General features: G+C 30.6%; 2 protein-coding genes across 2 annotated transcripts; one reads left to right on the top strand and one right to left on the bottom strand.

Moving 5' to 3' along the window:
* The first annotated feature begins 980 nt into the window (after positions 1–980).
* Positions 981–5,534, top strand: LOC100244774 (uncharacterized). The gene is made up of 4 exons (XM_002271753.4): positions 981–1,222; positions 4,244–4,455; positions 4,781–4,949; positions 5,068–5,534. Exons 1-4 carry the CDS (start codon positions 1,189–1,191, stop codon positions 5,235–5,237), a joined length of 585 nt encoding a protein of 194 aa, XP_002271789.1. The 5' UTR covers positions 981–1,188; the 3' UTR covers positions 5,238–5,534.
* Positions 5,535–9,811: 4,277 nt separating this feature from the next.
* LOC100248251 (endoglucanase 3) lies at positions 9,812–13,427 on the bottom strand. Its single transcript, XM_002269839.5, has 6 exons — positions 13,172–13,427; positions 12,110–12,613; positions 11,525–11,674; positions 11,318–11,429; positions 10,351–10,514; positions 9,812–10,253 (listed from the first exon to the last, which is right to left on the bottom strand). Exons 1-6 carry the CDS (start codon positions 13,391–13,393, stop codon positions 9,921–9,923), a joined length of 1,485 nt encoding a protein of 494 aa, XP_002269875.2. The 5' UTR covers positions 13,394–13,427; the 3' UTR covers positions 9,812–9,920.
* Positions 13,428–27,335: the final 13,908 nt, after the last annotated feature.

Raw genomic sequence — 27,335 nt, 5'->3', positions numbered from 1 at the left:
ATGTAGTGTGAATTAATAGAGTTATCATAATAAGTAAAATAAGTGAGATTTCAATTTATCATAAATAGGTGAAATTATTATTCTTTTATTTATCATATATATATATATATTACAGCTTAAAATTATTATTTTACCTTTAAATTTTATTCATTAAACCTCGATATCTTTTCATCCCATGATAAGATTATTTTTTTTTAATCTTATTGTTTAGTGAAAAAAAAAACCCTCAAATTTTTTTTAAATGAAAATAAAAAAATTTATTTCAAATTACACGTATGGGTATTATTGTCAATTTTTTTTCATTCACATTCCTATTTTTACCAAATATTAGAATAAAAATAAATAATCATTCCAATTTTGAATTTCAAGTTAATCCAAACACTAGAAATAGAATCATTCAATTCATTTTCCATTCACAAAAAATAAATAAAATATAAAAAAATAAAATAAAAACAAAATATTCATTCTCATTTCTTACTCTACATACCAAACACCCTTTAAAATTATGATTTCAAATCATGAGAAGAACCAAATCAAGAAACACAATCACGGTGTAATTAGGATTCATGTAGATGTTGTTTCTCAAATAAAGATTTTAAAAATTAATAAAATGAGTTAAAAAAAGAATAAATGTTTTAATTAAAAAATCTATCAATTTAATGATACAATATACAACATGGATAAAAAATTGTAACATTATCTTAGAAATTAAGTATAAAATAAGCATAATTAGAAACTCTAACAACTATCTAATTACCCATATTCTAACTAAATGTTTGAATATAAGTTAAATGTCATTTTTTAACTATTTTTTATTTTACAATAATGGAGATTATTTTTTCGAAATAGTAAGTATTTTCAGCTTTTTAGTTCAATTATTCTACATAAATTTTAAACTTTTTTATTTCCTTTTATGAATATTATTATCAAATTTTTAATATTTTTTCTCTATTAAAAATATCTCACCTACTTGAAGACGTGGATTTTTATGATTGGCTAGATTCAACCGCCAATACAGAGTTGTAATGAAATAAGAACTCGAAGGCGGTGATCAGATCAAATCTCTTTATATAGAAGGTCCATTCACAGTCTGATCCCAATATCCACTGGTGGGGACTGGATCCTGTGCGGTTCGGCTCACGACTTTTACTCTTCTTTTAGGGTTTCGATTCATCTCCCAGAGATATCATGTCTGCAAAATCTGGTTGCTCTGTTTACATTGGTAAGTTTCGATAAATTCTTTTTCCCGTTCTAGAAATTGATTTTAGACTGTCACTCGACGGAGAAGATTTTGATTCAGGGTGCAATCTGACTTGATGGATGTTTGGTGGGGAAGTTTTATGAGGAAACTTGATTTTCCGAGAATGTTATTTTCTAGGAATTGTTTCCGTTGGAACAATAGGATTCTTGGAGTAGTTGGTTTATTTGGTTATTTTGCTGTTTTATGGTGGAGAGAATTATGGTTTCATCTCCATTTGTTACCCTTTCTTTACTTTCCGAGAAATTCCTTTTTTATTTTTTATTTTTTATATATTACTCTATATCGTATATACCGCATTTGTATATTTAAACAAAAAAAAAAAAATTATTCAATTTGTATCAGATCAGATGATTTTATCTGTGGATCGACGCAAGCATTTTGTCTCGATAATCTTCCGCTAATTCATTCCTGAAAACAAAAGTGCCCCTGAAGAAAGTTGAATTGATTTGGCTGTTTGGCTATTTTTGTGGTGGAGATTGATTGTGTTTTATATAAATCAGTCATAATTGTTGAGTCTAATTTATAGTTCTTAATTTTCCATTTTTTTTTTGCTTTATTATAATTTCAGAATTCGTGATTTTATCTGCAGTTCGGAGAACATTTTGATTTAACGTGTAATTTTACTTGAGGTTGTTGTATGGAGAGAACTTGTGAGAGATTTCACACTATACCGGAAATTCATTTTTACCAGAAAGATTTTTTTCCCTGGGAAAGTGTCTAAAGCTGTCTTATGTTAGATTTTTTATGTTTGTGTACAAATATTCATTGTGGTCCATATTTCTACTACTTTTGATTTTTTGGTCAAATGAGAAGCTTAATTTTTGGAGAAAAGAATTTTTCCAGGCAAGTGTTTCCATGGAAACGCACTGATCTGATGGAGAAAATTTTGTTGATTTGGTTGTTTTGCTCCTTGTTCGTGGAACAGTTAGGGTCTCATATAATATAGTCATAACTTTTTACTTTTTTCATTTGATTTCCATTATATATAATTTTTGCATCAGTGGTAAATATGGAGATCTTGGATGTGCATGATTTCGCACACTACACTCAATATTTTCTAAAAAGGTTTCAAAGATTGGTGGTGAATGGAGAAATTATTTGCGTGTTCTTTTCAGTTTTTATCCTTTCATTATTTCATTTTTTTCATTTGTATATCCTTGCATATTGGTGCTGATGTGGGTCATCCATTAGGTGATGTATATGCATCTTAGGAGGTACTTCCCATAAAACTTGTTGCAACTTGCATAGTGTTTCTTTGGAATTACATATGTATTACAGTGGTTGGGGAGACTCATTTCTGATATAGCTCGGGAATATCTGGAAAGTTTTGTGTCAAAATATGCGGAGCTCACATTAAGCCTTGTTTGATAAGTGTTGGGATCAGGATTGGATCTCTCCAGCTATGGTGCTTATGGAGTGGACTTTGTTGCATGAAGTTTTTTGTGCATATGGTGGGCAGAACTGTTGACATGGGGATGTGCACACACTTTATTTGGAAGATGAACATAAGGTTTTTGATAGGAATGGAAACGATGAGGGGAACATAGAAAAACTTAGAAATGATTACAGTTTTAACACTATAATTCTAAGGAAATAATCAATGGCAATAGGCTTGGTCAGATTCTTACATTAAGTGCTGAATGTGGGGATAACAAGTGGATGCCTTGAAAAGTTTGAATTCCATCATTCAAAAGCAACAGATTTGTGATGGGAGGGTTAAGATAGTTCCTATGTGCTAGGGGTGCCCCCTTTGTTGATTGGGTTATTTAATAATACTCTTATTTTCCTATCAAAAAATTAGGGTGGGGGGATGTTGGGGTTTGAAACGGATTTGCACTGTCAGTATAACATAGTATGAGAAAAGGTATATAAAATAATGACATGATCAAGTTGTGGTGAGTTGATTTGTGAATAGCATTATGAGAAGAACATGTAATTATTTATTTGTTGGTTGAATGTGTTTGGATATAAATGTCAATGGTGGAGCCTTTTGTTTTGTTTTTGTTTTTTTTTTTTTTTTTTTTTTTTTTTTTTTTTTTTTTGTGGTGGTGGGTTTGGTTGGGGACAGTACAATATTGCAAAATTTATTCAGGAGGGACAAAGTTACAGATTTTCTTAATGTAGCCTAATGGAAACCATGGAAGTCCTTTGAATTGAGTGAAAGTGGGTTCAAATCTCTACAAATGCAATTTTCTTTTCTCTTCCTGAAATTTTCATGGGAGGCACTTGCCCTCTAGACTCAAGGTGGCTCTGCCACTGGAAATGCTAAAGTGTCACACCCTAGACACTTGATAATATTGGATTATACGCTGTGCAAGAGTGTTATGGTTTCTAAAGTCAAGCTATTAGTTTCGTATTCTTCTTCTTCCTTTCTTTTTTGCTATGGTTGAAAGATTTTTTTACATTGTTACTAACTGATTATTTTTATTACTTCTTTTCATCATCATCCCTCTCTCATATACTTGCAAACTAAACGTAAATGTTCATTAGGTTTCTTATTGTAACATGTGTCCTATGAAATGAATGTATTTGTGTATATATATATATATGTATGTATATATTATATAAAAGGGTCATATGTTTCTGAGAAATGAATAATAATTTGCAATTTTATAGTCAAATTCAGTTTCCCACCACTGTGGGGGCTGTTGATTTGGCCTTTATCGTTACATGTGCATGCATGAACATGCACAAATATTAGGTGTTTCTTTCTAAATGCATGGACTTGCACGGTCATAAATTCCTTTTCTAATAATTTTACTGCTGAATGTTTTCTACTTTTTTTACAATCTTTTCAATCCTCCTACAGCTTTTGTCTGCTGAACTGCTTGATACTTGCTGTTGCATAGTCTGTCTTTTCTTTGCATAATGTTATTTATGTCTTTATGTTCAAGCTATTTTAATAGTCCATATTAATATGCTGTTTCATCATAACAAAAGGATATCTTGTTTTAATTTGGTTTTAATTTCTATTTTACATAGGTAATTTGGATGAGAGGGTAAGCGACAGGGTTTTGTATGATATTCTGATTCAGGCAGGGCGGGTGGTGGACTTGTACATTCCTCGTGACAAAGAAACTGACCGGCCCAAAGGTTTTGCCTTTGCTGAATATGAGACCGAGGAAATTGCAGATTATGCTGTCAAGCTATTCTCTGGCCTTGTGACACTGTACAATCGAACACTGAAATTTGCGGTGAGACCTCATGATCTGTTGCTTCTACTTCCTAGCTATAGTCCCTAGTCTAATTGCTTTTGGGTAAATGCCTTGTTTGCTAGAAATGGTTACCTAGATTCTGTCATTTGGCTTAATTTTTATGTAGGATTAGGTTCTTTTGTTTATTTATTTATTTTTAACACATGGTAAATATATGGTTAGTGATGGAGGGTTAGTGTTATTTTGCATTATTTTCTATAAGATTCTTAGCTTACGAATGTTGGGAGCCAAAACTTTTAGAGCGCTGGCCCAATAATCTCCTACATGGGGCTCTAGATAATGACAAATGAACTCTTCAAAACAGATTTCTGGGCAAGATAAGCCCTCGTCAGCAGCAATCACTCCCACATCAAATTCGTCCCTTGAACCAAAACCTCATCCTGTACCATTTAACAATATGGAAAATTCTCAACACTCCATGGGGTTAAGAACGCCTTGCAGATTAGCAGCTCACCCAGTAAATTATGCACAAGGTGATGTATCCTTCTTTAATTTTTTATTTTGTATGTCACCCTCATCCTTTTACTGTAGAAACACTCACAATGTTGGATCTTTTTACTTACATGCTGAACTTCCTTCTATTTTTGTCAGTGCCAGCATCCTCTGATACATTACACCAACCTAATAGGTATAGTTCACAACTCGATGGCCACAGTTATGACTACAGTCGAAGAGTTTTTGGGGCAACATTGGATAGCATTAGCCGCACTAGGTCAAGATACCATGATTCGAGTAACCCAATAACTTATCCCTCTTACTAATTTATCGCAAATTGATTAGGGAGGAACTCTCTTCTATGCCCTAGAATGGTAGTTTTTTATATTATTAGAGCAATTTAAGTAACATACCTGTTGTGTAATCTATAAGGTTAGTGAAAGATGACCAGCCATTTAGTTTTCTTATGTAGTTAATCATGCTAATTAGGTGTTCTGGTTTTGTTATTGTACTATGCTTATCATGGTTAGACTTTTGAAGTGGTTTTTCTTATTTTACTCATTCAAAGTATTTGAAACTTTCTATATCTTAAATGCAACCATTTAGTTTTTTTATGTATTTAATCATGCTAATTAGGTGTTCTGGTTTTGTTATTGTACTATGCTATCATGGTTAGACTTTTGAAGTGGTTTTTCTTATTTTACTCCTTCAAAGTATTTGAAGTTTTCTATATCTTTAATGCTTTTATATTAAGTTCAATTTTAGCTTTGATCGTATGGATCTATCCATTTTATGAGTGGTTGTGTCAAGAAAAACCCTACACATTCTAGCTCATGTAGAACTCTGCTCTTAGGCAAGGATAAAAATATCAGTTTTGATAGATATATCTTGAATTTTATGGATATATCGAGATATATTGGGAAATTATCGGCTGAAATTTTGAAGAAAATATCGATGAGATGGAAATGGATAAACTTTGTATTGAAGATTGATATATGTATAATTATTTTTATTTTTAAAAATGTTTATAATTTCATTTGTTAATTACTATACAAGACTTTTGATTTCTATATTTTTAATAATAAATTAAAAGGAATTTGAAAATAAGATAATTAAATTTAATTAATTTATTATACTTAATTTTTTACAAAAATGTTAAAGATTTAAGTATACTTATTATATATATATATATATATATATATTATATAGTCACTTTTATGTAACAAGTGCAACTTACATTAAGTGGAACAATGCACCGGAATATCCTAATAAGTGGGAAACGATCCCAATAAATGTAAAAAGATTTGAAAATTTTGGTTGAAGGATATTTTTCAAGTATATGTTATGTCGGGGTTACTGACTTTTGGTGACATTTTAGTTGTTGCTCTTAAGCAATGCTTTGTGAAACTTTTCAAGCTTGACAATCGTCCACAAAATAGCACAAACTTACGCGAGAACTGGTGCATGACTAGAAGTTCTGTCCTAACCACTCGGTGGGCTTCATCTCTCCCTATTGACAAACCAAACAGGGGAAATGAAGGCTTAGTTTGGGAAGTATTTTACAAAACAGTTCTAAAGAATATTTTTTTAGAACAGTTTTTAAAAGCTATTCTCTAATATTATGTAAAACAGAAGTCTGAAAAGTGTCTGTTATTTTATGTAGAATAAAAATCTGTTTCTAAACTTGAGTTGTCCTTAACCTGTTTTAAATGCTGTTAAATATGTTTTAAAAATAATTTTTATTTATAGTGTTTTATTTTTATTCATTCTTTATATTTGTATAATTATTTTTTTAAACAATCCTTAGAAAACTAAAAGATAATTGGAAACAACTAAAAGATGTTTGAAAACACTATGTTTTTTGTTTTTAATAACAAAAAAACTATTATCTACTTTTTTATTGTCAAATATGTTTTATGTTTTTTTTCAATCTTGGGAACATAAACATATTTTTAAAAACAGTTACCAAGCAGGGTCGAAACTTAAAGAATTCTTGTCACTGAACCATCTAATTAGGAGTGTATATTGTTTTGAATGTTGGATCTACTCTATTCCCGGGAACAAGATGCTCAGGTTAGGTATTTGAATGGACACATGATTTCAAGTTGATGGGCCATCCTGGTCATATATGGCTTTGGTTTGCATTAGGCTCACTTATCAGGTCATATATCAAGTTGATTTTGAGTACTTAATTCCCAAATTGATTGTCTAAATCTATTATTTCTATAATTTCAAGATGAAACTATATAGGTTTTCTTCCATTTTTCCCCTTCTCTGTCTGAATCTTATTCGACTTCCTAACAAATCATTTCATATATTAACTCTTGCCACTACAACCATTGTCCCTCCTCAGTTCTGTCTGATCCAGGCAATATTTTATATGGCACAAATATTGTCCTAGTCACTTCAGTCTACTGACTATCCCAATGGTTGAACTGCTATCTCAACTTGATGTTGAGTTTAAGTATGAATAATGATTATGTTATATAAGCTATTTTATGCTAAATAGATGACCTGTGATGAATGGTAGTGGAATTAATGATCTACATTGCATGAGAAGAACCATAGAGATGCTGAAAAATGATAACAGTAGAAGGGACGAGAAGGCTCAGTTTAGGGTCTTGATCTGGGAAAATTTGGAACAACATAGATATCTTCTTCAAGGGTCCTAAACTCATGGTGATTATTTATAAACTAGCCTTATTTGAATTTAGCCAATTCCATTCAATAAAGTCGGTGCACAAAAGAACCAATTACTTGGTAGAAGCATGTTTGAAAAACTGACTGTTGCATATTGGAATTCTAAGCTTTGAGTTTGGATCAAAGCTATCTTTGCTTTATTTGTGCACAGAAATTTGTAGTTTGGCAATTCAAAGTTAAAGATGCAGAAAAGAATTTGCTTGTTCTTTGATTCAAGAATGGGTTTACAAGCCTCTGTATTTCTCTGTTCTATCCATATGGCAGAACAATCTCTATATTCCTCTGTTTTCTTCAACCTAGCTACTGGAATTTAAAGTGTTTAGAACTTGTTTCTGCCTTTCTGGGTGTTGGGTTGGCCTCTTTTTAGGCTTCTGCTACAGTTCTACAAATTTAGGCCATGTTTTCTTATCCTACGTTGGAAAATCCAATATTAGTTGAATTATCTTGGTAAGGTCTCTTTTTTTTGTTGGTGCAATTCTTACTGTTTTAGGCTTCTTTCTTGATCTTTCAAGTTCCTACCATTCTATGATATTGAATTATCTCTTTTGATACCATATTGGTAAGTTGATTGAATAAGGTTACCACGTGTCTAGAGAGACTCCGATGTTTAATACTAAATTAATAAACTATCAGCTCCTTTGTTAATTATGTTCGGCGATCCCAATGTAACCCCGTTTATGTCAGTTTGGGTACTGAAAAATCAGTAGCATAAGATGATCCTTCTACTTCCAACACGAAAACCTAAAAACTAAAGAAAAGAAAAGAAAAACCCAAGGAAAATAAAAAAACAAGGAAATGTTTTGGTATCAAATACGTACAATGAGCACTCAAAATTTGGATCCTTCTAGTGTATGACCATAACGGGGTTTGGTAAATCGATTTGATGACTTACTATAACTTAATGATTTAATTTAAGTTTAAAATGAATTAAGGTGATAAAGTAAAAATAAATAATTTATTCTTAATTTTAAATATTTTTTATCTTATTTATTCATATTTAACGAAAGTTTTTTTTTTTTTTACATTCATAACTCTATAACATTTTTGTATCTACAATATTTGTAACATGGATGTTGAACGTTTAAAATTAATGATGGTAAATATTAATTATAATTAGCAAATATAAATATTAATTAAAATTAATAAGGATAAAAATGTTAATTTAATGATCTAAAAATATTTTAAATTAATTTTATAAAAAAAAAATGGAATTAAAGTAAAATTTAAGTAATAAATTATAAGTCAATGACTTAAAAATAGGATAAATATTAGTTAAAATTAATTAGAGTAAATATGTTATTTTAATAATTTAAAAAAAAAATTAAGTTAATTTTATAAAATAAAATAAAAAAAAAAGCTTGGAACTAAAATAAAATTAAGTATTAAATTTTAAGTCAAAATAAAAATTAAGTGATCAATTATAAGTCAATGACTTAAAAATAGGATAAATATTAGTTAAAATGAATGAGAATAAATATGTTATTTTAATAATTTAAAAAAAGTTAATTTTATTATATATAAAAAAAAGATTTGGAACTAAAATAAAATTATGTAATAAATTTTAAGTCAATGATCTAAAAATAATTTAACTTAAAGTCTATGTAAAAAATATTAAATTTTAACCAAATCCTTTGAATATGAATCATTGAATGAAAGTAAAGGAATTTTAACTACAAAAGAAATAGAATTAAGTTGCAAAGAAATTAGGACTTAGTACATGGCATTTAGGTGCAAAATGATGAGTGTTCTTGGGTAGCATTAAAAAGTACCTTTTCGATACAACCAACAGACCCAAAGGAGAAAAAAAACACATATTAACATAAAAAGACAGACAATTCAAAAATAACATCTGATTTATCATATGCAGTTCTTGGCAAATTTTGTTGCAATGCTTATGATTTTGATAGTGTATAAGATTGCACTTAAAATTTTTCTGCTTAAACATTTTTTTCCTTTTGACTCGTAGGGACACCGTGAGAGCCCTTGTGTTTTTGCAAGTCTTCCCTACTTGAAAACCATTGTCCCCTCTTCCTTTTTGAGATTCATCATGAGGTTCCATTTGAATCACAGAAAGTACCAGAAAAGTATAATTAAGTATGTTTGGATAGCAGGAAATCCCCTTCTCTAGCTTCAATTGTTTTACCGTTGGAAATTTGATTGTGTTACACTCTTATGAAAGAGAATTTTCAGGAGAAATAGCATTGATATTTCTTTTATTCCACCAAATCTTTTCTGTTGCACAACTCATTTTCTAGGATGAAATCAGACTGTATGTTACAATTGAGTAGCTAATATTTCTAGGCATGTCATCAACTAGAGTAGCTCCCAGCCAAGTATGCTAGAGGCCCTACAATGGCAGCATTGATATATGTAGCAGGCTCCGAGTGGCTGTAATCAGTCCGTTCATCAGGGAAGCCATCGTTCTGGTTTGGGCCTCCGACAATGGCTCCGGTGAGGATGTTAGGGTTAGGGTTTGACGTGTAGAAGAAAGACTGGAAGCCACTGTCGCAACCTATGGCCTCAGGATGACTGGCCTTGGAGGGAATGGAGGCGCCTCTGTGGTGAATTCTCTTTGGGAAGTTTGCCCCAAACCCTACCATATAAGACATCTTCAATGGATTCTCCCCTAAAATGTAGTCCACCTGAAAATTTTTGCAGGGTTAGTACAAGGAAGCAAATATATACAGCTAAAAAAAATTCTCATTGCAATGATATTCATGATAGAGAAAAAGAACATGCCTGTTGCTTTGCAAGGTTCCTCAAAGTAGTAGAGCTGACCCTGACGCTCCCACAATTAAAGGTGTGCTTTGAGGCTGTCATATACTTGGCATATGTGCTGAGCAAGAATGTTATTGATGTCACGTACTGTAAATTACTCTCAGCCAGCTTGAACATCAGCCCTCCTGCATATTTCCCACACCAAAACCATCACCAATGTTTTCCACAAAAAATATACAAATATAAATTTAAACACTAACTTGTGATACTGTGCAATTGGAGAACTAGAATTAGAAGTTAGTTTTGTTTCAATATTTTTTAAAAATTTTTAGCTGTTTGTATTCTAAAACTACATTTTATGGAAAACTAAGTTAATTTTAACCTTTTTTTTTTTAAAGAAATTTTATTGAGGTGATTTTTATTTTTTTATTTAATTTTAAATAGAATTTAAAATTAAACAGTACTTAATTGGTTATTTGTTTTTGTAATATTTTATTTTTATTAAGCATTAAAAAAAACTTGTGTTACTTTTTCTATTTAGAAAAAGTTAAATATTTTGTATTTTTATATTATATCAAAATTTTAGAATAAGTCAGGAAAAAAATAATAATAATTTAAAGTTTGAAAGTAAATTATTTTCAACAAAAAAAATTAAAAAACAAACATCTTCATCTAAACCTATTTCTCATATTCAAGTTGGAGAAAAAAAAAATATAAGAGCTATAAAAAATTCAACTTTTTAATATTTATGAATTTTTTCCACTTATATTCTTTATATTTCCATTTTTTCATAAACTTTTACAAAAAAAGAAATGTCAAATTTTTTTTATAAAAAAAAACTATCATAATTCAAAAAAATTATTTATAGCCTAAAGTTTTTTAAAATTAGAAGACTCTTTTGCATCTTTAACAAAAAATTATTTATAATAACAATTTCCAAACTGCTCTCTATAAAAATATGGACAAACTGCGCAATTATTATATATACCTTGTGTGTAACTGGTACTTGAAGAAGGAGAATTAGGGAGGATTCTACACATGAAGTCCTCAGCTTGTTGCTTGAATGACTCAACACGCTTATCATTACCAATTAAAGCTCTCTGCAAGACAAAGTTGATTTTTATCTTCATTATTTTCCTCAAACATTTTTCTAATTATAATTTTTTTAGTAATTATTTATGTATTTATTTTATACCCGTGATAGCAGGACTCGAGCGCCGGCCAGTTTGTTGTCCCAGCTGAAGATGTCACTGGCATCGTTGGCTCCCAGGGACTGTAAGAAATTGAGGTATGATGCATCGTTTGTTGCCCTCCAAAGCCATGCCGCTCCCCATAGTAGCTCATCCTATCGAAACAAAATTGGAAATTATTCTATTCAATTCGCCTTTATGAAAATATATAAATTATATTATATATAAATAAATGTGGCTGCCGATTCATTGGGTTGGGCCGCCCTGCATATTTGTAAAAAGTATTTGATTGGCCCAACTCTTTCCAGCCCATATTCGTGATTGCAAAAGCAGCCCATTTTAGCACATGACCACTTTTGTTTCGATAAATAAATTAAAATTCTTGAATGTTTCAAAGCAACTTTTGAAGGTTAAGATTGATTTTCATGGATAGAGAAATGGTAGATGACCTAGAAAAGAAAACAAGTATTACTATTGGATTGGGAGCCTAGTTCAGGGTGCACCAAGGCCTGTTTGAAATTACAACGAGGCCAAGCCCAGTTTAAACCAGATGGGCCCAGTGGAGAACTACCCTGAATGTGAGAACTTACCTTATACCCAGAATACGAACAGTAGAATGGGCAGACAGCTGACCCAAGAGAGTCACTATAAGCCCCTCTATACTGCATTGCAAACTGCATCACCTTCTTCGCAGTTGCCAAGAGCAACCTTGAATACTTAGGATCAACTTTCCGGAAAACCATGGACGCAGCTGCCAATGCAGCTGCAGTCTCTCCCGCCACATCCGAGCCTGGGTTCCTAGGCGACACCGAGTACACTGTTCGGACCGTGTCCATGTCCTCCGGCCGCTCCCAGCACTTGTGGTCGGCAGTGGGATCCCCAACTCCGACATAGAGAGTGTTGGGGGTAGTCGTTGCACACTTGATGAGGTAGTCCGTGGCCCAGCGGATGGCGGCCCGCGAGTTTTGTAGCTGGGGCCCCATTCTCTTGCCGTATTCTAGGGTGCCCCATGACAGCATGGTGGTGGCGAAGGCCATGGGAAAGTTGAACTTCACATTGTCACCCGCGTCGTAGTAGCCACCGGTTAAATCAACCTGTCATGAAAAGTTTGATGAGATTGGATAGAGTATTAAAACCAAAATCCAAGGTTTAAGTTGGGTATAAGTGCAGCAAAATGAGGTTATTAAACTTAAATGCCATGTTTGGTTCCCAAGAAAATGGGAGGGAAGAAAGGGGAATTTAGCATTTGATAATTACCATGTGGGTGTTGGTAGACTAAAACAATCATTTAAAATGGGCTATTAGTCAGGCAACAAATATCCGCTGAAATGGTGGAAACCCCTGATCTATATGCATATGGGATAATGTAGAATCCAAGTTCCACTTTTCCCTTTTGATTTTCTCTAGAAATCTTTTGACCCTAACCTTTGACCTCAAAAAATACAAACAAAACGTCCATAGTTAAGAACAAAATCAACAATCGTTTGATTTGAAATTAGAGAGAAAGGACAGTTACAACACTTAATGGGAAAAATATTTAATAATTTATTCATAAAAAATAAAATAAAATAAAATATTAAAGAAATGATGAAAGAAATTGTAGTTGTAGAGATGAAATGCGAGGAGGGGGGAGGAAGGACAAAGAAACGTACACGGGCAAGAGAGCCATCAGAGAGGCCAGAGTTGGACCTCCAACTCATCTGTTGGCCGGTGGGGAGCCTCCCAGACCTTTGCCCCTGAAAGAACAATATGGACTTTGCTAGGGCATCTTTGTAGTTAGGGTGCCCTAGGGAAGGGCACCCCAAGAGCACCAAAGTGAAGAAGAAGAACAAAAACAAGAGGCATGGAGAAGAAGCTCCCTTTCTCATTGCCATGATAAGTTGACACAAAATGTGAACTTTTAGGGCAAATGGGTATTAGCCTATGACTTTGATTCCACAATGGACATGCCCTTATATAGAAGGGGTTGTGTCCCCAATCACCACCGCAAAATTAGGCTTTCCTTTCAAGGCTTTGCTTTAGTTTATTGTTGATAAGTTATTGGGTTTTGAATATGGGGTTTGGACTTCGGGTTTTTAGACATGTTGTCTTCCATTTTAGGTTTCGAATGATGAAAAAAAAAAAAGGAAAAAAAGGGAGTCCATGCAAATTTGCATATGGTTGAGTCGTTGGATATGGACCTAACTCCTGAGTTGACTCAGTGATTGGTTGGTTTGTTTGTAGCCTATTCTAATATCTTTTGACAATTTAAGGTCACCTTTTGACCTATTGCATGTCCTTATCTGTTGGAATGAGAAATGAAATGAGAATGAATATTCATGTTTTCATTCTTATTCCCTTTTGAATTTAAATGACATTGGTAATTTCAATTCTCGTTTGGATGCACATAGGAATGTAAGTTAAAATGATAATTTATTTCCATTTTAATATTAAATAAAAAAAAGAATGAAAATGAAAAAAATAAAATTGTTAATAATATTTGTATATATAGTTTAAAATAATTTCTGATTTTTTATTTTTATTTTAAAAAGCTCACAATTTGAAATAATTTTTTTATTTTCATTTAAAAAAATCCTTGAGAGTTTTCTTTTTAAGCTAAGTAATGAAAACCTAGCATGTGATTTTAAAACAAAATTGCTTTAAAAATTTTATACCACTATTTTGGTTGTTGTCATTTAAAAATAATTTTTAAAAACCAAATAAAATAGGTAACTATTCTTCCATTTTTTTCATTGGACAAAATGAAATTCAAATTAAGTGAGATTTTGTATTAAATTTATTAATAAGTTAAATAATTTTGAAATTATTATTATTTATTTTTTTAAAATAAATCAATTAATACTAATATCTATATTTTTATAATATTTATAAAAATATATAATTTATGATTTTATGATTTTATTATATTATTAATATTCATATTTTATTAGAACCTATTTATTTTTAATTTATTTGTAATTGAAAATTATTTTTATTTTTAATAAAACATGAATTAATTTTAGTTTACAGAATTTAGAATTTGTGTTTTTTTTATAAAATCAAAATAAAAATTTATTTTTAAAAACAACTTATTTAAAAAAGTCTTTAAATATTTAATTTTTGCAAAGTATTTTTAAAAATAATTTGTAATAAGAAATCAAAATACCTTTTAATTGAGATGAATTGAAATCTCACCTATAAAATGAATTAATTTTTTATTTTATTCTTATTATCGTTTAAGTTATATAAATACGATAAAAAATGAGATGTTTATTCCTAATTCTTATTTTTGTATACCAAACATGACTTGAAAATAGCATATATGGGAAATACGATAAAGTGGATTTTCACCATTGCTATACTTTAAATAAGAGAAAATATTAAATTTTTACTTCACTAAAATATTAGAACTCATAAATGACTCAATTTAAAGAGGGGCCCGTTACATTCTCATCTAGAATCAATTCCAACAAAATAGCCTTAATCATCGATAACATTTGACCCATTCATTCACACTTCACCGAGTCAACTCAGTCGAGTTCTTCCACCGTCATCTATTGCTCTTAGACCTAAACTCGTGGAAAAATATTAACAACGTATTTTTTTAAATTTCAACCACTCCACACCATTCGATCACCATCAAACGGTGCCAGATGCGGCACCACCATTACCACCATACACCAGCAACGCACAACATCACAAAATCACCATAATGAAATGGCACTTAACATGCCAGGCTTGTGCCCGACCACCCATCAAAATTGGTGGTTAATGGGTAAAAAGAATGGCTTAAATTTTGGTCCTTTTCGGTTAGGGTTGCAAACACTAACCGAAAAAACCGCTATTGTAACGGCTACTTTATAACTATCATTATTATTTTTAAAATTTTTAAAGAAATAAATTTGGGGAAAGCGAGAATGGCGGGAAAAGAGGGCCATGGATAGCGCTACGAAATCGGTGAGGAGAGAAGAATGGAGAGTGAAGAGTGTGGGGATGAATAATTGGTTGCTTTTTAGGGGTATGTTGCTTTCATTTGATTCTCTTTCTTGGGATTTCCTCTTATCCACTTTCTTCCGATGCTTTAGGACTAAGACATTTGATTTTCGATTTTTTTTTTTTTTGATTTTTTTTGAAGTGGGGTAATGGAGGGGTTGGCCTATTTTTCTTTAAAGTTAGGTGTTGATTTGATAGGAATTCTAAACGGTGGGGATGATGGGTTGAATTTGATATATTGGTACCTAACTTTATAAGAAAAGTGGGAATGAATTTTTATTTTCAAGGCTTTTTTAGGATTACGAGTGATTTTGAAAACGCTTTTTATTTTAAAAATATTTTTTAAAAAAATTTAGATTTGAAAAAAATCACTTCTAAGAAACATTTGAAGATAAACACTGTAAACTGTACTATAAATTTATATTAAAAAATTATTATTTTTAAATATTCTTATTAAGAAACAACCATATTTTCTTTATTTTTAAAGATTTAATATTTTGAAATGTAAATAAATAAAACCGAGAAATATAGGATTTGTTTAATAACATTTTTAAAACCGCTTCCAAAATTCTCAAAAATAGTTTTAGTTGTGTTTTAGAAACAAAATTATGTTTAAGAATCTAAATATGTTAGTAAAATTTTGAAAAATATGTAAAATTATTTTATTTTTGCTATTGCATTTAACAATAATAAATCAAAGAAACTTTGGGCCCCAAAGAACAAAAAAGATAAAAAAAAAAAAAAAAAAAAACCCATTTAGAGCTAATCTCATACCCATTAATTAAGGTAAAGTAGGTCAACAAAAAACCAATCTTTTAGTATCCCATTCCACAAACTTTATTATAAATTAGGATTAATGTAAATTTGTTAATGATTATGTCTAAGGGTGTGTGACACACATTACATTTTTCTTTACTTTTGTCATCGAGCCTTGGATTTTTTTCGGCGCATGGAATTGGGACTTGATCCTCTTTTCTATCCTTTCTTCCATTCTTACTAATTTATCCAATTTTGGGCCATACATGCCGTAATAATTGGCTTCTTAACTAGGGGATGGGTATTTGATATATTTAATACATATAGCATGAATTTCTAAATTTTTTTTAATATAATATTTCAAAAAATTGAAAAAATATTATATCATGGAGAACTCGGTTTTGGTATTATTTATTTATTATGGGGGAATGAAGATAAATAATTTGGAAACTTAGAGGGAATTTGGTAAAACTTAACACTTATTAGTTAATGAATTACATTAGTTTTAAGTTAAATTATACTTAAATTATTGACTTAAATTTATTACTTCATTATCACTTTAAGTATTACAATTGTTTGATAAAATTAATTTAAATTTTATTTTAAATCGTTAAATTAACATATTTATCTTCATAAATTATAATTAAAATAAAAAATTTAAATAATAGTGGAAGTCTTAAAATATAAAAGAAGATCGATTATGGAAATAGTTAAGATAAAATAGGGTTGAAAAGTAAAATAAAAATATAGTCTTAAAAATAAGTTATCTATTTATATTTATTACTTAAACTATTTTTTGAGTTTAAGTAACACAACCAAGTTATTTTAGTAAACATACTTAATTTATTTAATTATTTAAATTAAACTATTAAGTGATTTAAGTTATTAAGTTTATTTACCAAACACCCACTTATTTTATTTATTTATAGTTAAATTTCAATTTTTTAAATATTAAATTTTTATTTATTTATTTATTATAACTCGCATGTGGGTACGTAAATAAAAAAGTCCGACCCATGTTTTTCTAAAATATATTATAAAACATAAAAAACAAAATATCTATCAATTAAGATGAAGTAATGGCATATAAACAACTCATACTCGTTGAATTAATCGGATAAAATAATAATACAAATCAAATACTTTACCTTTTTTTTAAATTAAAAAAAAAATTGTTGATTTCCCACTACTCAAAACCCAGACACCGTTCCAAGAATCCCACACAGTACACCATGAAACAGCACACTTTCTTATAAACCCTAGTCAAACCCTCCAATATTTGCTCTTAAAAAAATGGGTTGATTAGATAAAAAGCCATGAATAATCCTACCCATCATCACTGGAGATCCCTTTGGGACAGTGCTTTAGTGTCAAATTGAAGGGTTTGAATGTTGAAATAACAGAGATTTTATCAACTATAAATAATAGAAATGAATGATTCTCACGTCTTTTAATGCATTGCATTGTGTTTAGTGTTATGAATTTAATTAATGTATGGTATCCAAAACTTGATTCTTACTCTAAATTGATAATCAATATGATGGGGGGATATTGCTTCAAGTTTGCTTTGATTTGGTGGCATGCATGCATGCAAGTCCATTCAACCAAGTCAAGGTTGCATGAACTTGTGTTTTTAGTCGTTGAATTGATTGTTTTTTCTTGGTATTTTCTCATCTTGTTTTCGAAAACCTAATCCATATGGGATTTTCTGGTTTAGTTTTTTATAGCTCTCTTTGGGAATCTTAATAAATTTAGGTTGGCAAGATATGATAATATGCTTATCTTAGGATTTAGGATATATCTAATGAATATGTTGTACAAGCTTATGTTTGATTTGTATAAGAATTAAAAAATTAAATGAAAAAACATATTTTACCTTAATATTTAATATTTATTTAAAAAATATTATTTGAAAATCACTCGTTCTATATCCTATCATTTAGCAAGTATTTTTTTATTAATGATATTCATAATTAAAATATTTGAAATTTATAAATAAAAATATTAATTATATTGTTAAATATATAAAAAAAAATTTGTAGATATTAAATAATACATGTATTAATATCACTTTTCTTTTTCTTTTTCAAACTATAATTTTACTTTCTTAATGAAATTTTTTTATTTTTCAAAATGATTAATATAAAGAATTTTTAAAAAAAAAATGAAGAAAATGAATTAGAATAATGAATAAATCATGGGATGATACAAAGTTGAATAATCTATCTTACTCATCTTATTTTGTATTTAGTTGAATAAAAAATAAAATAAGTCACAGGATAATTTATCCTATCTTATGGTCACCTAAACATGAGATATAATATATGATAAGTTAAGAAAAGAGGAGTTAGTTACTGATCTCACGAGATGAAGCCCACTTATTTGTTAGCTTTATTGTTATTGGTTTGTTATTTTACCAACTGTATTTTAGTTGTACCACCTGTTATTACAGCCTGTCTCCATATGTTGTAATAGAGTTCTTTGAACAATATATATATTCAATTTCTCTCTCTAGCTTCTCTAACAAAGAGAGCAGAGTTTCAGTTTCATCCTTTCTATCTTGGTATCAGAGCTCACGTTCAAGGTGTGAATTTTTCTTCTATTTCTCACTCTCTCTGTTTCTCTCGATCCAAACATGACCTCTACTTCGACACAATCTTCTTATTCCTCTGGTTCGATTGGATCTGGACAAAGCTCAACAATGGCGTCCATTCCTTCCTATCAGATGCTTAATCACACTTTGCTTGTGAAACTTGATCGGACGAATTACATCCTGTGGAGATCTCAGATTGATAATGTTGTTTTTGCTAATGGCTTTGAGGATTTCATTGATGGAACCTCTATCTATACGAAGAAAGATTTGAGTCCAGGAGTGATCAATCCAGCTTTTGTTGCTTGGAGGAGACAAGATCGAACAATCCTCAACTAGATCTACTCGTCGCTCACACCAGGTATCATGGCACAGATCATAGGCCATAATACTTCTCACTCTGCTTGGAATGCCTTGGAAAGTATTTTTTTCATTTTCTTCAAGAGCTAAGATAATGCAACTCAGACTCGAATTACAATCCACAAAGAAAATATCAATGTCGATGATAGACTACATAATGAAGATCAAAGAAGCTATTGATAATCTAGCCGCTATTGGAGAACCCGTCTCAAAACAAGATCAGGTTATGAATCTTCTTGGAGGTCTTGGATTCGACTACAATGCTGTTGTTACTGCTATCAACATTAGAGATGATAATATCTCTCTTGAAGCTATACATAGTATATTATTAGCCTTTGAGCATCATCTTGAGCAACAAAGCTCGATTGAACAAATGTCTGCCAATTATGCCTCTTCCTCTAATAACAGAGGTGGTGGAAGGAAGTTTAATGGAGGTCGTGGACAAGGCTACGCTCCAAATAACAATAATTACACCTACAGAGGTCATGGACGTGGAGGTAGAAATGGACAAGGTGGAAGGCAAAATTCCAATCCAAGTGAGAAACCTCAATGTCAGTTATGTGGTAAGTTTGGTCACACTGCTCAGATCTGTTATCACAGGTTTGATATCTCTTTTCAAGGTGGTCAGACTATTACTTCTCCTTCTTTGAATAATGGGAATCAAAACAATATATCTGCTATGGTTGCTTCTTCTTCTAATAGTCCTGCAGATGAGAGTTGGTATTTGGATTTTGGAGCAAGTCACCATCTGACTCAGAATTTGGGGAATCGAACCAGTACTTCACCATACACGGGAACAGATAGAGTCACTATTGGTAATGGTAAGCATCTCTCCATCTCCAATATTCGCTCTAAATAGCTTCATTCTCATACACATTCTTTTCAACTCAAGAAGGTGTTTCATGTCCCCTTTATCTCAGCTAATTTGATTAGTGTGGCTAAGTTCTGCTTAGATAATAATGCCTTGATTGAGTTTCATTCTAATGTTTTCTTTGTAAAGGATCGACATACGAAGATGGTTCTTGCTCAAGGCAAGCTTGAAAATGGGCTTTACAAGTTTCCTATGTTTAGCAACAAGAAACCTTATAGTAGTATTAATAATGCTTCTGCTTTTCATTCCCATTTTTCTAGTACTGTTGAAAATAAAGCAGAGTTATGGCATAATAGACTAGGCCATGCTGCTTCTGACATTGTTTCAAAAGTCATGAATACTTGTAATGTTGCTTCTAGGAAATATAAATCTACTGTTTGTTCTGATTGTCAGTTAGCTAAAAGTCATAGACTACCCACTCAGCTCTCAAATTTTCATGCATTTAAATCTTTAGAACTTGTTTATAATGATATTTGGGGACCTGCCTCAGTTAAATCTACATTTGAAGCGAAATATTTCATTCTTTTTGTAGATGATTATTCCAGGTACACTTGGTTTTATTCATTACAAACAAAGGATCAAGCCCTTCCCATCTTTAAGCGATTCAAACTTCAAATGGAGAATCAGTTTGACACGAAAATTAAGTGCTTACAATTTGATAATGGTGGAGAATTTCTATCTTTTATGTCTTTTCTTCAAGCAGTTGGTATTGCCCATCGATTCTCCTATCCATACAACTCAACTCAAAATGGTAGAGTTGAGAGGAAGCACAGACACGTAGTTGAGACTGGGTTGGCTTTGTTATCTTATGCTTCCTTACCAATGAAGTACTGGTATTGCACTTTTCAGATGGCAACTTTTCTTATCAATCTAATGCCAAGCAAAGTTCTCGAGTATGACTCTCCTTACTTCCCTCTTTTTAGAAGGCATCCTGATTATAAATCTCTTCGTGTGTTTGGTTGCCTCTGTTATCCTTTCATTCGGCCATACAACACTCATAAATTGCAGTACCGATCTGTCCAATGTTTTTTTCTTGGCTATAGTTTGAATCACAAGGGGTTTTTATGTCTTAATTATGTAATTGGATGACTCTCCTTACTTCCCTCTTTTTAGAAGGCATCCTGATTATAAATCTCTTCGTGTGTTTGGTTGCCTCTGTTATCCTTTCATTCGGCCATACAACACTCATAAATTGCAGTACCGATCTGTCCAATGTTTTTTTCTTGGCTATAGTTTGAATCACAAGGGGTTTTTATGTCTTAATTATGTAATTGGAAGAGTCTATATTACTCCCCACGTGGTCTTTGATGAATCAACTTTCCCACTTGCTCAGTCCAAGTCTTCCATTTCTTCTAATGATACTTCAGCAGAAGGCTCTACCCCTACCATTATAGCTCCTACTTTTTTTCCTACTCCATATCTTCTCATAGATTCAAATATCAGTCATGCTTCCATGGATTCTCATTCTCTATCCACAAGTGAAAGTCCTATTCCTACAGACTCTTTTTCACCTCTAGACACATCTAGTTTTTCTCCTACTATAGATTTGCCACCTGAATCTGTTCTAGAACCTCAAGTCACTGCTCCTACTCCACGAATGACAACAAGGTCCATGGGTGGTATAACTAAGAAAAAGACCATTCTTGATCTCTCTGCCATAAAGGTTTCAGAACCATCTACTCTCAAACAAACCTTCAAAGATCCAAACTGGACTAAAGCTATGGAAATGGAGATTGCTGCTCTTCATCGAAACCATACTTGGGATCTTGTTGAACAACCACCTGATGTCAATGTGATTGGCTGTAAGTGGGCGAATAAACTGAAACATAAGCCAGATGGGAGTATAGAGAGGTATAAAGCCAGGCTTGTGGCAAAAGGATATAATCAGACGCATGGTCTGGACTATTTTGAGACCTTTAGTCCAGTAGTTAAGGCTGCCACTATTCGCATCATACTTACTGTTGCTCTCAGTTTTAAGTGGGAAATTCGGCAGCTTGATGTTCACAATGCCTTCCTCAATGGTGAGTTAGAAGAACAAGTCTATATGTCTCAACCTCCTGGATACTTCGACACTCAATTCCCAAATAGAGTGTGTAGATTGAAGAAGGCTTTATCTGGCTTGAAACAAGCCCCACGAGCTTGGTTTCAAAGACTCAACTCTACTCTTCTTCAGTGGGGATTCAACATGTCTCGGACTGATAGTTCTATGTTTCTACACTTTGGTCAGGCCACTACTTTGATAGTTCTTGTCTATGTTGATGATATAATCATAACAGGTAGCTCCTCCACACAAATTTCTTTTCTCATAGCTAAACTTGATTCAGTTTTTGCCTTATGAGACTTGGGTCAACTCTCATTCTTTCTCGATATAGAGGTTTCTTACAATGAAGGCTCTATGAATTTGAGCCAAACCAAATACATTTCAGATCTGCTTCATAAAACTGAAATGTTTGATACCAAACCGGCAAAAACACTTGGTGCTATTAGGAAGAACTTGTCTAAATTTGATGGAGGTCCTATGGCAGATGTTACTCATTATCGAAGTGTAGTAGGGGCACTTCAGTATGTTACCTTGACAAGACCTGATATAGCCTTTGCTGTCAATAAGGCATGCCAATTTATGCAACAACCAACCACAGCTCACTGGCTCTCAATCAAACGAATACTTCAGTATCTAAAAGGAACAATGCAAGATGGGCTCCTGTTAAGTCCTTCAAGTAACTTGACAATAAAGGGATTCACAGATGCAGATTGGGGTGCTCACCTTGATGATAGGCAGAACTCAAGTGGATATCTCATTTATCTAGGAGGTAACTTAGTCTCTTGGTCCTCTACCAAACAAAAAGTAGTGTCTCGCAGCAGTGTAGAGTCTGAGTATCGTGGCCTTGTTTTCGCTACTGCTGAGATTGTTTGGATGGAAGTCTTACTGCAAGAGCTATGTGTGCCAATACCTACAATACCTCTACTTTGGTATGAAAATATCAGTACTTACCATATGGCAAAGAACCCTGTGTTTCATGCTAGAACTAAACACATAGAAATAGACCTTCATTTTATACGAGATCAAGTCATGAGAGGAAAGATACAACTGCACTTTGTTCCCATTGAAGAGCAGCCAGCAGATTTATTGACTAAGCATCTCACAAGTTCATGGTTCTTATCCCTCAAATCTCAGCTTTGTATAACTCCCAAGACCCTTTCACTTGAAGGGGGATGATAAGCCAAGAAAAGAGGAGTTAGTTACTGATCTCTCGAGATGAAACCCACTTGTTATTTGTTAGCTTTATTGTTATTGGTTTGTTATTTTACCAATTGTATTTTAGTTGTACCAATTGTTATTACAACCTGTTTCCATCTGTTGTAATAGAGTTCTTTGAACAATATATATATTCAATTTCTCTCTCTAGCTTCTTTAACAAAGAGAGCAGAGTTTCAGTTTCATCCTTTCTATCTATATATAATCTCAATTCTTATCTTGTATATCATGTTATATCTTGTCATTTACACACACATGTGTGTATATATATATATTGTTTAATTATAAAAAATAAAAAAATTAAATTTAAAATTTCATATAAAAATTAAAATTTAAACATCATATTATACATGGTCTCATTCAAACTTTTGAAAATATCTTAATTCATTTGAAAAATACCTAATTCATTAAAAAAAAAAAAAAAAGAGAAGAAATTTAAGTTCTTGAAAACTTTATTTGAAAATAGTTTAAATTTGAAAAACACATTTTAAAAGTTTTTGACTAAAAATAATTTTTTAAGAATATATTTTAAAAATATTTTTTTTGAGGCTTTATTTTGAAAATATATATTTTTAAGAATAAATTGACATATTTTCCTATGTTTTTTTTTTTGATAGAATATTCTAGTAAAAAAATTGAAAATATGAAGACTAATATTTGAGAAACTTTTGTATTGTATAGACAAGGAGCACAAAATATTCTTAAAGAATAAGATGAGAAAAATATTTTCTATATTTGAATTTTCAGGTAAAATTTTAGTTTAAAAAATAATTTAAAAATGGTATTTAAAAATTATTATTTTTAAATATTATCAAACATATTCTTCATACTTTTTCTTTTGTATCTAAATTTATTAAAATAGTTGGAACCATTATTATATCCTTATCCCAACTTAACATAAAGTTACCCATCATTATTGATAATTTGAATATACCCATCCAATGAAGGCTTTACTTGGAAATTGGGATATTGAATTATAACACTCCAATTGCTGTCTCAAAATTTATTGGATTGATTGGATAACTTTTAGTGATCGATCGGATAAAGAATCGATGAATAAGTTGATTATGATGTTTTTTTTTTTTTTTCTTTTATAATTTTTTTTTGGTTGCTTTGTAGTATTAAAAGTGACATTAAAAGATTTAAAATAAGGTGGATAGAAAATCTCTATATTGATTCCATGAATAGTATAAATTTATTTAAATACAATTGATCAAAATCAAATCAAACAAATATATATATATATATATATATATATATATATATATATATATATAATTTTATTCATTTTTTCTAAGATTTCGACTAAATACATCTAATCTCTATGATTTAAAATTTCATAAATACCGCCTTTATCATTTTCATTTCTTATTTTTATTTCTCTCCCCTTCTATTCAAAATAAGGGAGGTATATGATGAGATTTCAAACCTATAAAAATTAGATTTATTTAATCAAATCCTTAATGGAGGTAAATAAAATATGCTATATGAATTAATTACAATTTTTAAGACCAAAACTACTTCTTGGGTCCAACCAGCCATTGTTACAAGGCCTCAAATGGGTTGGGTTTAATACTTGGATAAAGCTTACGTGAAGTTGTTTTATTAGATTGGAATCAACCATTTACACCATTCGAGGAGCCAAATTTTAATATTTTAATAATATTTATAATCTATATTATTATATATAATAATATTTATATTTACATGTTTTTCAAATAATTTTAAAGAAAAAAAATCATATTTTATTATGCTATGGATAATTTTATTTTCTAGAGTTCGATTTTGCTATAATCTTAAAATGTTGTGCTATCTATAATTTAATTTTGTTTTTATAAATTAGAGAAAGAGTCATTATGGGCATTAAATCCAAGTTGAATTTGACTCATACAAGGCAATCAACTTGACTCTAACATGATGAACCCAAACTCAAATTCGAAAGAAAAGATCAATTTGGATTGTTGTTCTACCCATCAACTAATTTACATCATCCATGTTCCAAATATAATGAAGGATACATTCACTATTGATTAGGGAAATGATACTTATCAACCAACAAGTTATGTGGATAACTAGAGTCCCCTCTTTATATTAGATAAGAATCGTGATGTTGTCTTCTAGAGTTTTCTTTTATCCTCTATTTTTTAGACATTTAAATTATATACTATTTCAATTTTCTTTTTCTTTTATCGAATAAGACAATAAAATATGTTGATTTTAATATTTTTTTTCACTTTTATTTATCATTCCCTTTATTGCTTACAAATATTATATTTTTAATTCATTTTAAAAATATTTTTAATTATTGATTTATATGGACAAATGACAAAAAAAAAAAAAAGAATTTATAATCCTAAAGTCAAAGGGTCAAAGGGTGAGGAAGGCTTAGATTCTACCACCATCTCCATGCATGCACCGCCATAACGAATGCATGAGAGCATATACACCTATGTGGCTATATATAGCTTAGTCATTCAATCAACCTCTCATATGCTGACACCTGGCATGGTGATGTGTATATTATACACATACAATGCATGATTTACGTTAGGGTGGAATTTGGTAAGTTGGCTCCATCATCCACATTTCAATTCAAACTATTGAATGGACATGTTAGAATAGACTTGGATAAGAATTTTTAGTACATTAAATTATGGTAAAATATTTGTAACATGAAATTTATTTGGGTTGAATTCTGACTAAGATTTTGATGACCTAAATGCAACCAATTGACCAAATATGATTTAATAGTTTCATAAAATTTAAATCATCCTATATAATAAGATTTATTTTATTTTTATTTTTTAAAATATCATATTATAATTATATCCAAAAATAAAAAATTTCTTTTTAGAATATGTTAAAAATTTAAATTAAATTGACAATATGTTTAATAAATTTGATGATAGTTTAAAATAAGATCATAAATTGAATTGTATTAAAAGATTATACTAATTGGAAAAATCTAGTTCAAGTTTAATTCAAATTAATTTTATTCTATCAATATATTTAAACTAAAATTAATTAATTAATATATTTTCAATAATTTTTTTAAAAAAAATTCAAATTAAAATGATCCTTAAATTTTACCAAATGATGAAAATTTATGTAATAATAAAAAGGTTAAGGGTATATTTGGAAAGTGTTTTTTTTCTTTAAATAAAATTGTTTTTAAAAACTGTTATATGATATTATGTAAAAATGCTCTTATACTATTTTCTAAGTTTTAAAATATTAATTAAAAGTAATTTTTATTCGTAGAAGTTTACTTTTAATTATTTTTTATATCTATATAATTAGTTCAATAGTTCTAAAAAATTAAGTGGTGAAAATAATTGAAAATAATTAAAAATATTATTATAAAATAATTAAAAAATTTATTATAAAATAATTAAAAATATTATTATAAAATATTGTTTTCTATTTTCAAAATAGAAATAAAAAAGTATTTCTATTTTGTTGTTGTTAAACATGTTTTCAAAATTTTTTATTGTAAAAAACAAAAAAACTGATTTTGAAAACAAGTTAACGGAACATACCCCAAACATCCTCGACAGTGGAAGTAAGAGTCAAAAACCGCTGCACAAGAGAACTCTTATCCAGATGAGTAATGTGAAAATATGGATTTGAAGGTGGTGGATAAGAGTCACTGCTCAGATCAGTCCCACATGCACACCACATAGATTACACTCTCTCTATATTTAGAAACTTCACTGAAAAGAACACCAAACCCTATGTTGATTCTCCGGACCTTTCAACCATCTGCCTTCCTCTCTGCTCCCTTTTCATGCAACCACATCGATTAGCCTTGAGCTCTTTACTATTTTTAGCAAAACCCGCAATTTTTGACCCTTCAAGATCCCAAAACCCTACTTTTTTTCTTCTGGGTTTTCTATTTTTAGCACATTTCCTTATCTCAAAAGGCCTATAAGTAGTTGCCCCATGAATCCACTCATATACCAGAACTTCCCTTGAATTCCACCTAATACTTTTCGTTTATAGAAAGGCCTA

This window comes from Vitis vinifera, chromosome 18 (assembly GCF_030704535.1).
Source record: "Vitis vinifera cultivar Pinot Noir 40024 chromosome 18, ASM3070453v1".
In the NCBI taxonomy this organism is placed as follows: domain Eukaryota; kingdom Viridiplantae; phylum Streptophyta; class Magnoliopsida; order Vitales; family Vitaceae; genus Vitis; species Vitis vinifera.
This window is presented reverse-complemented; position numbering and strand designations above follow the sequence as displayed.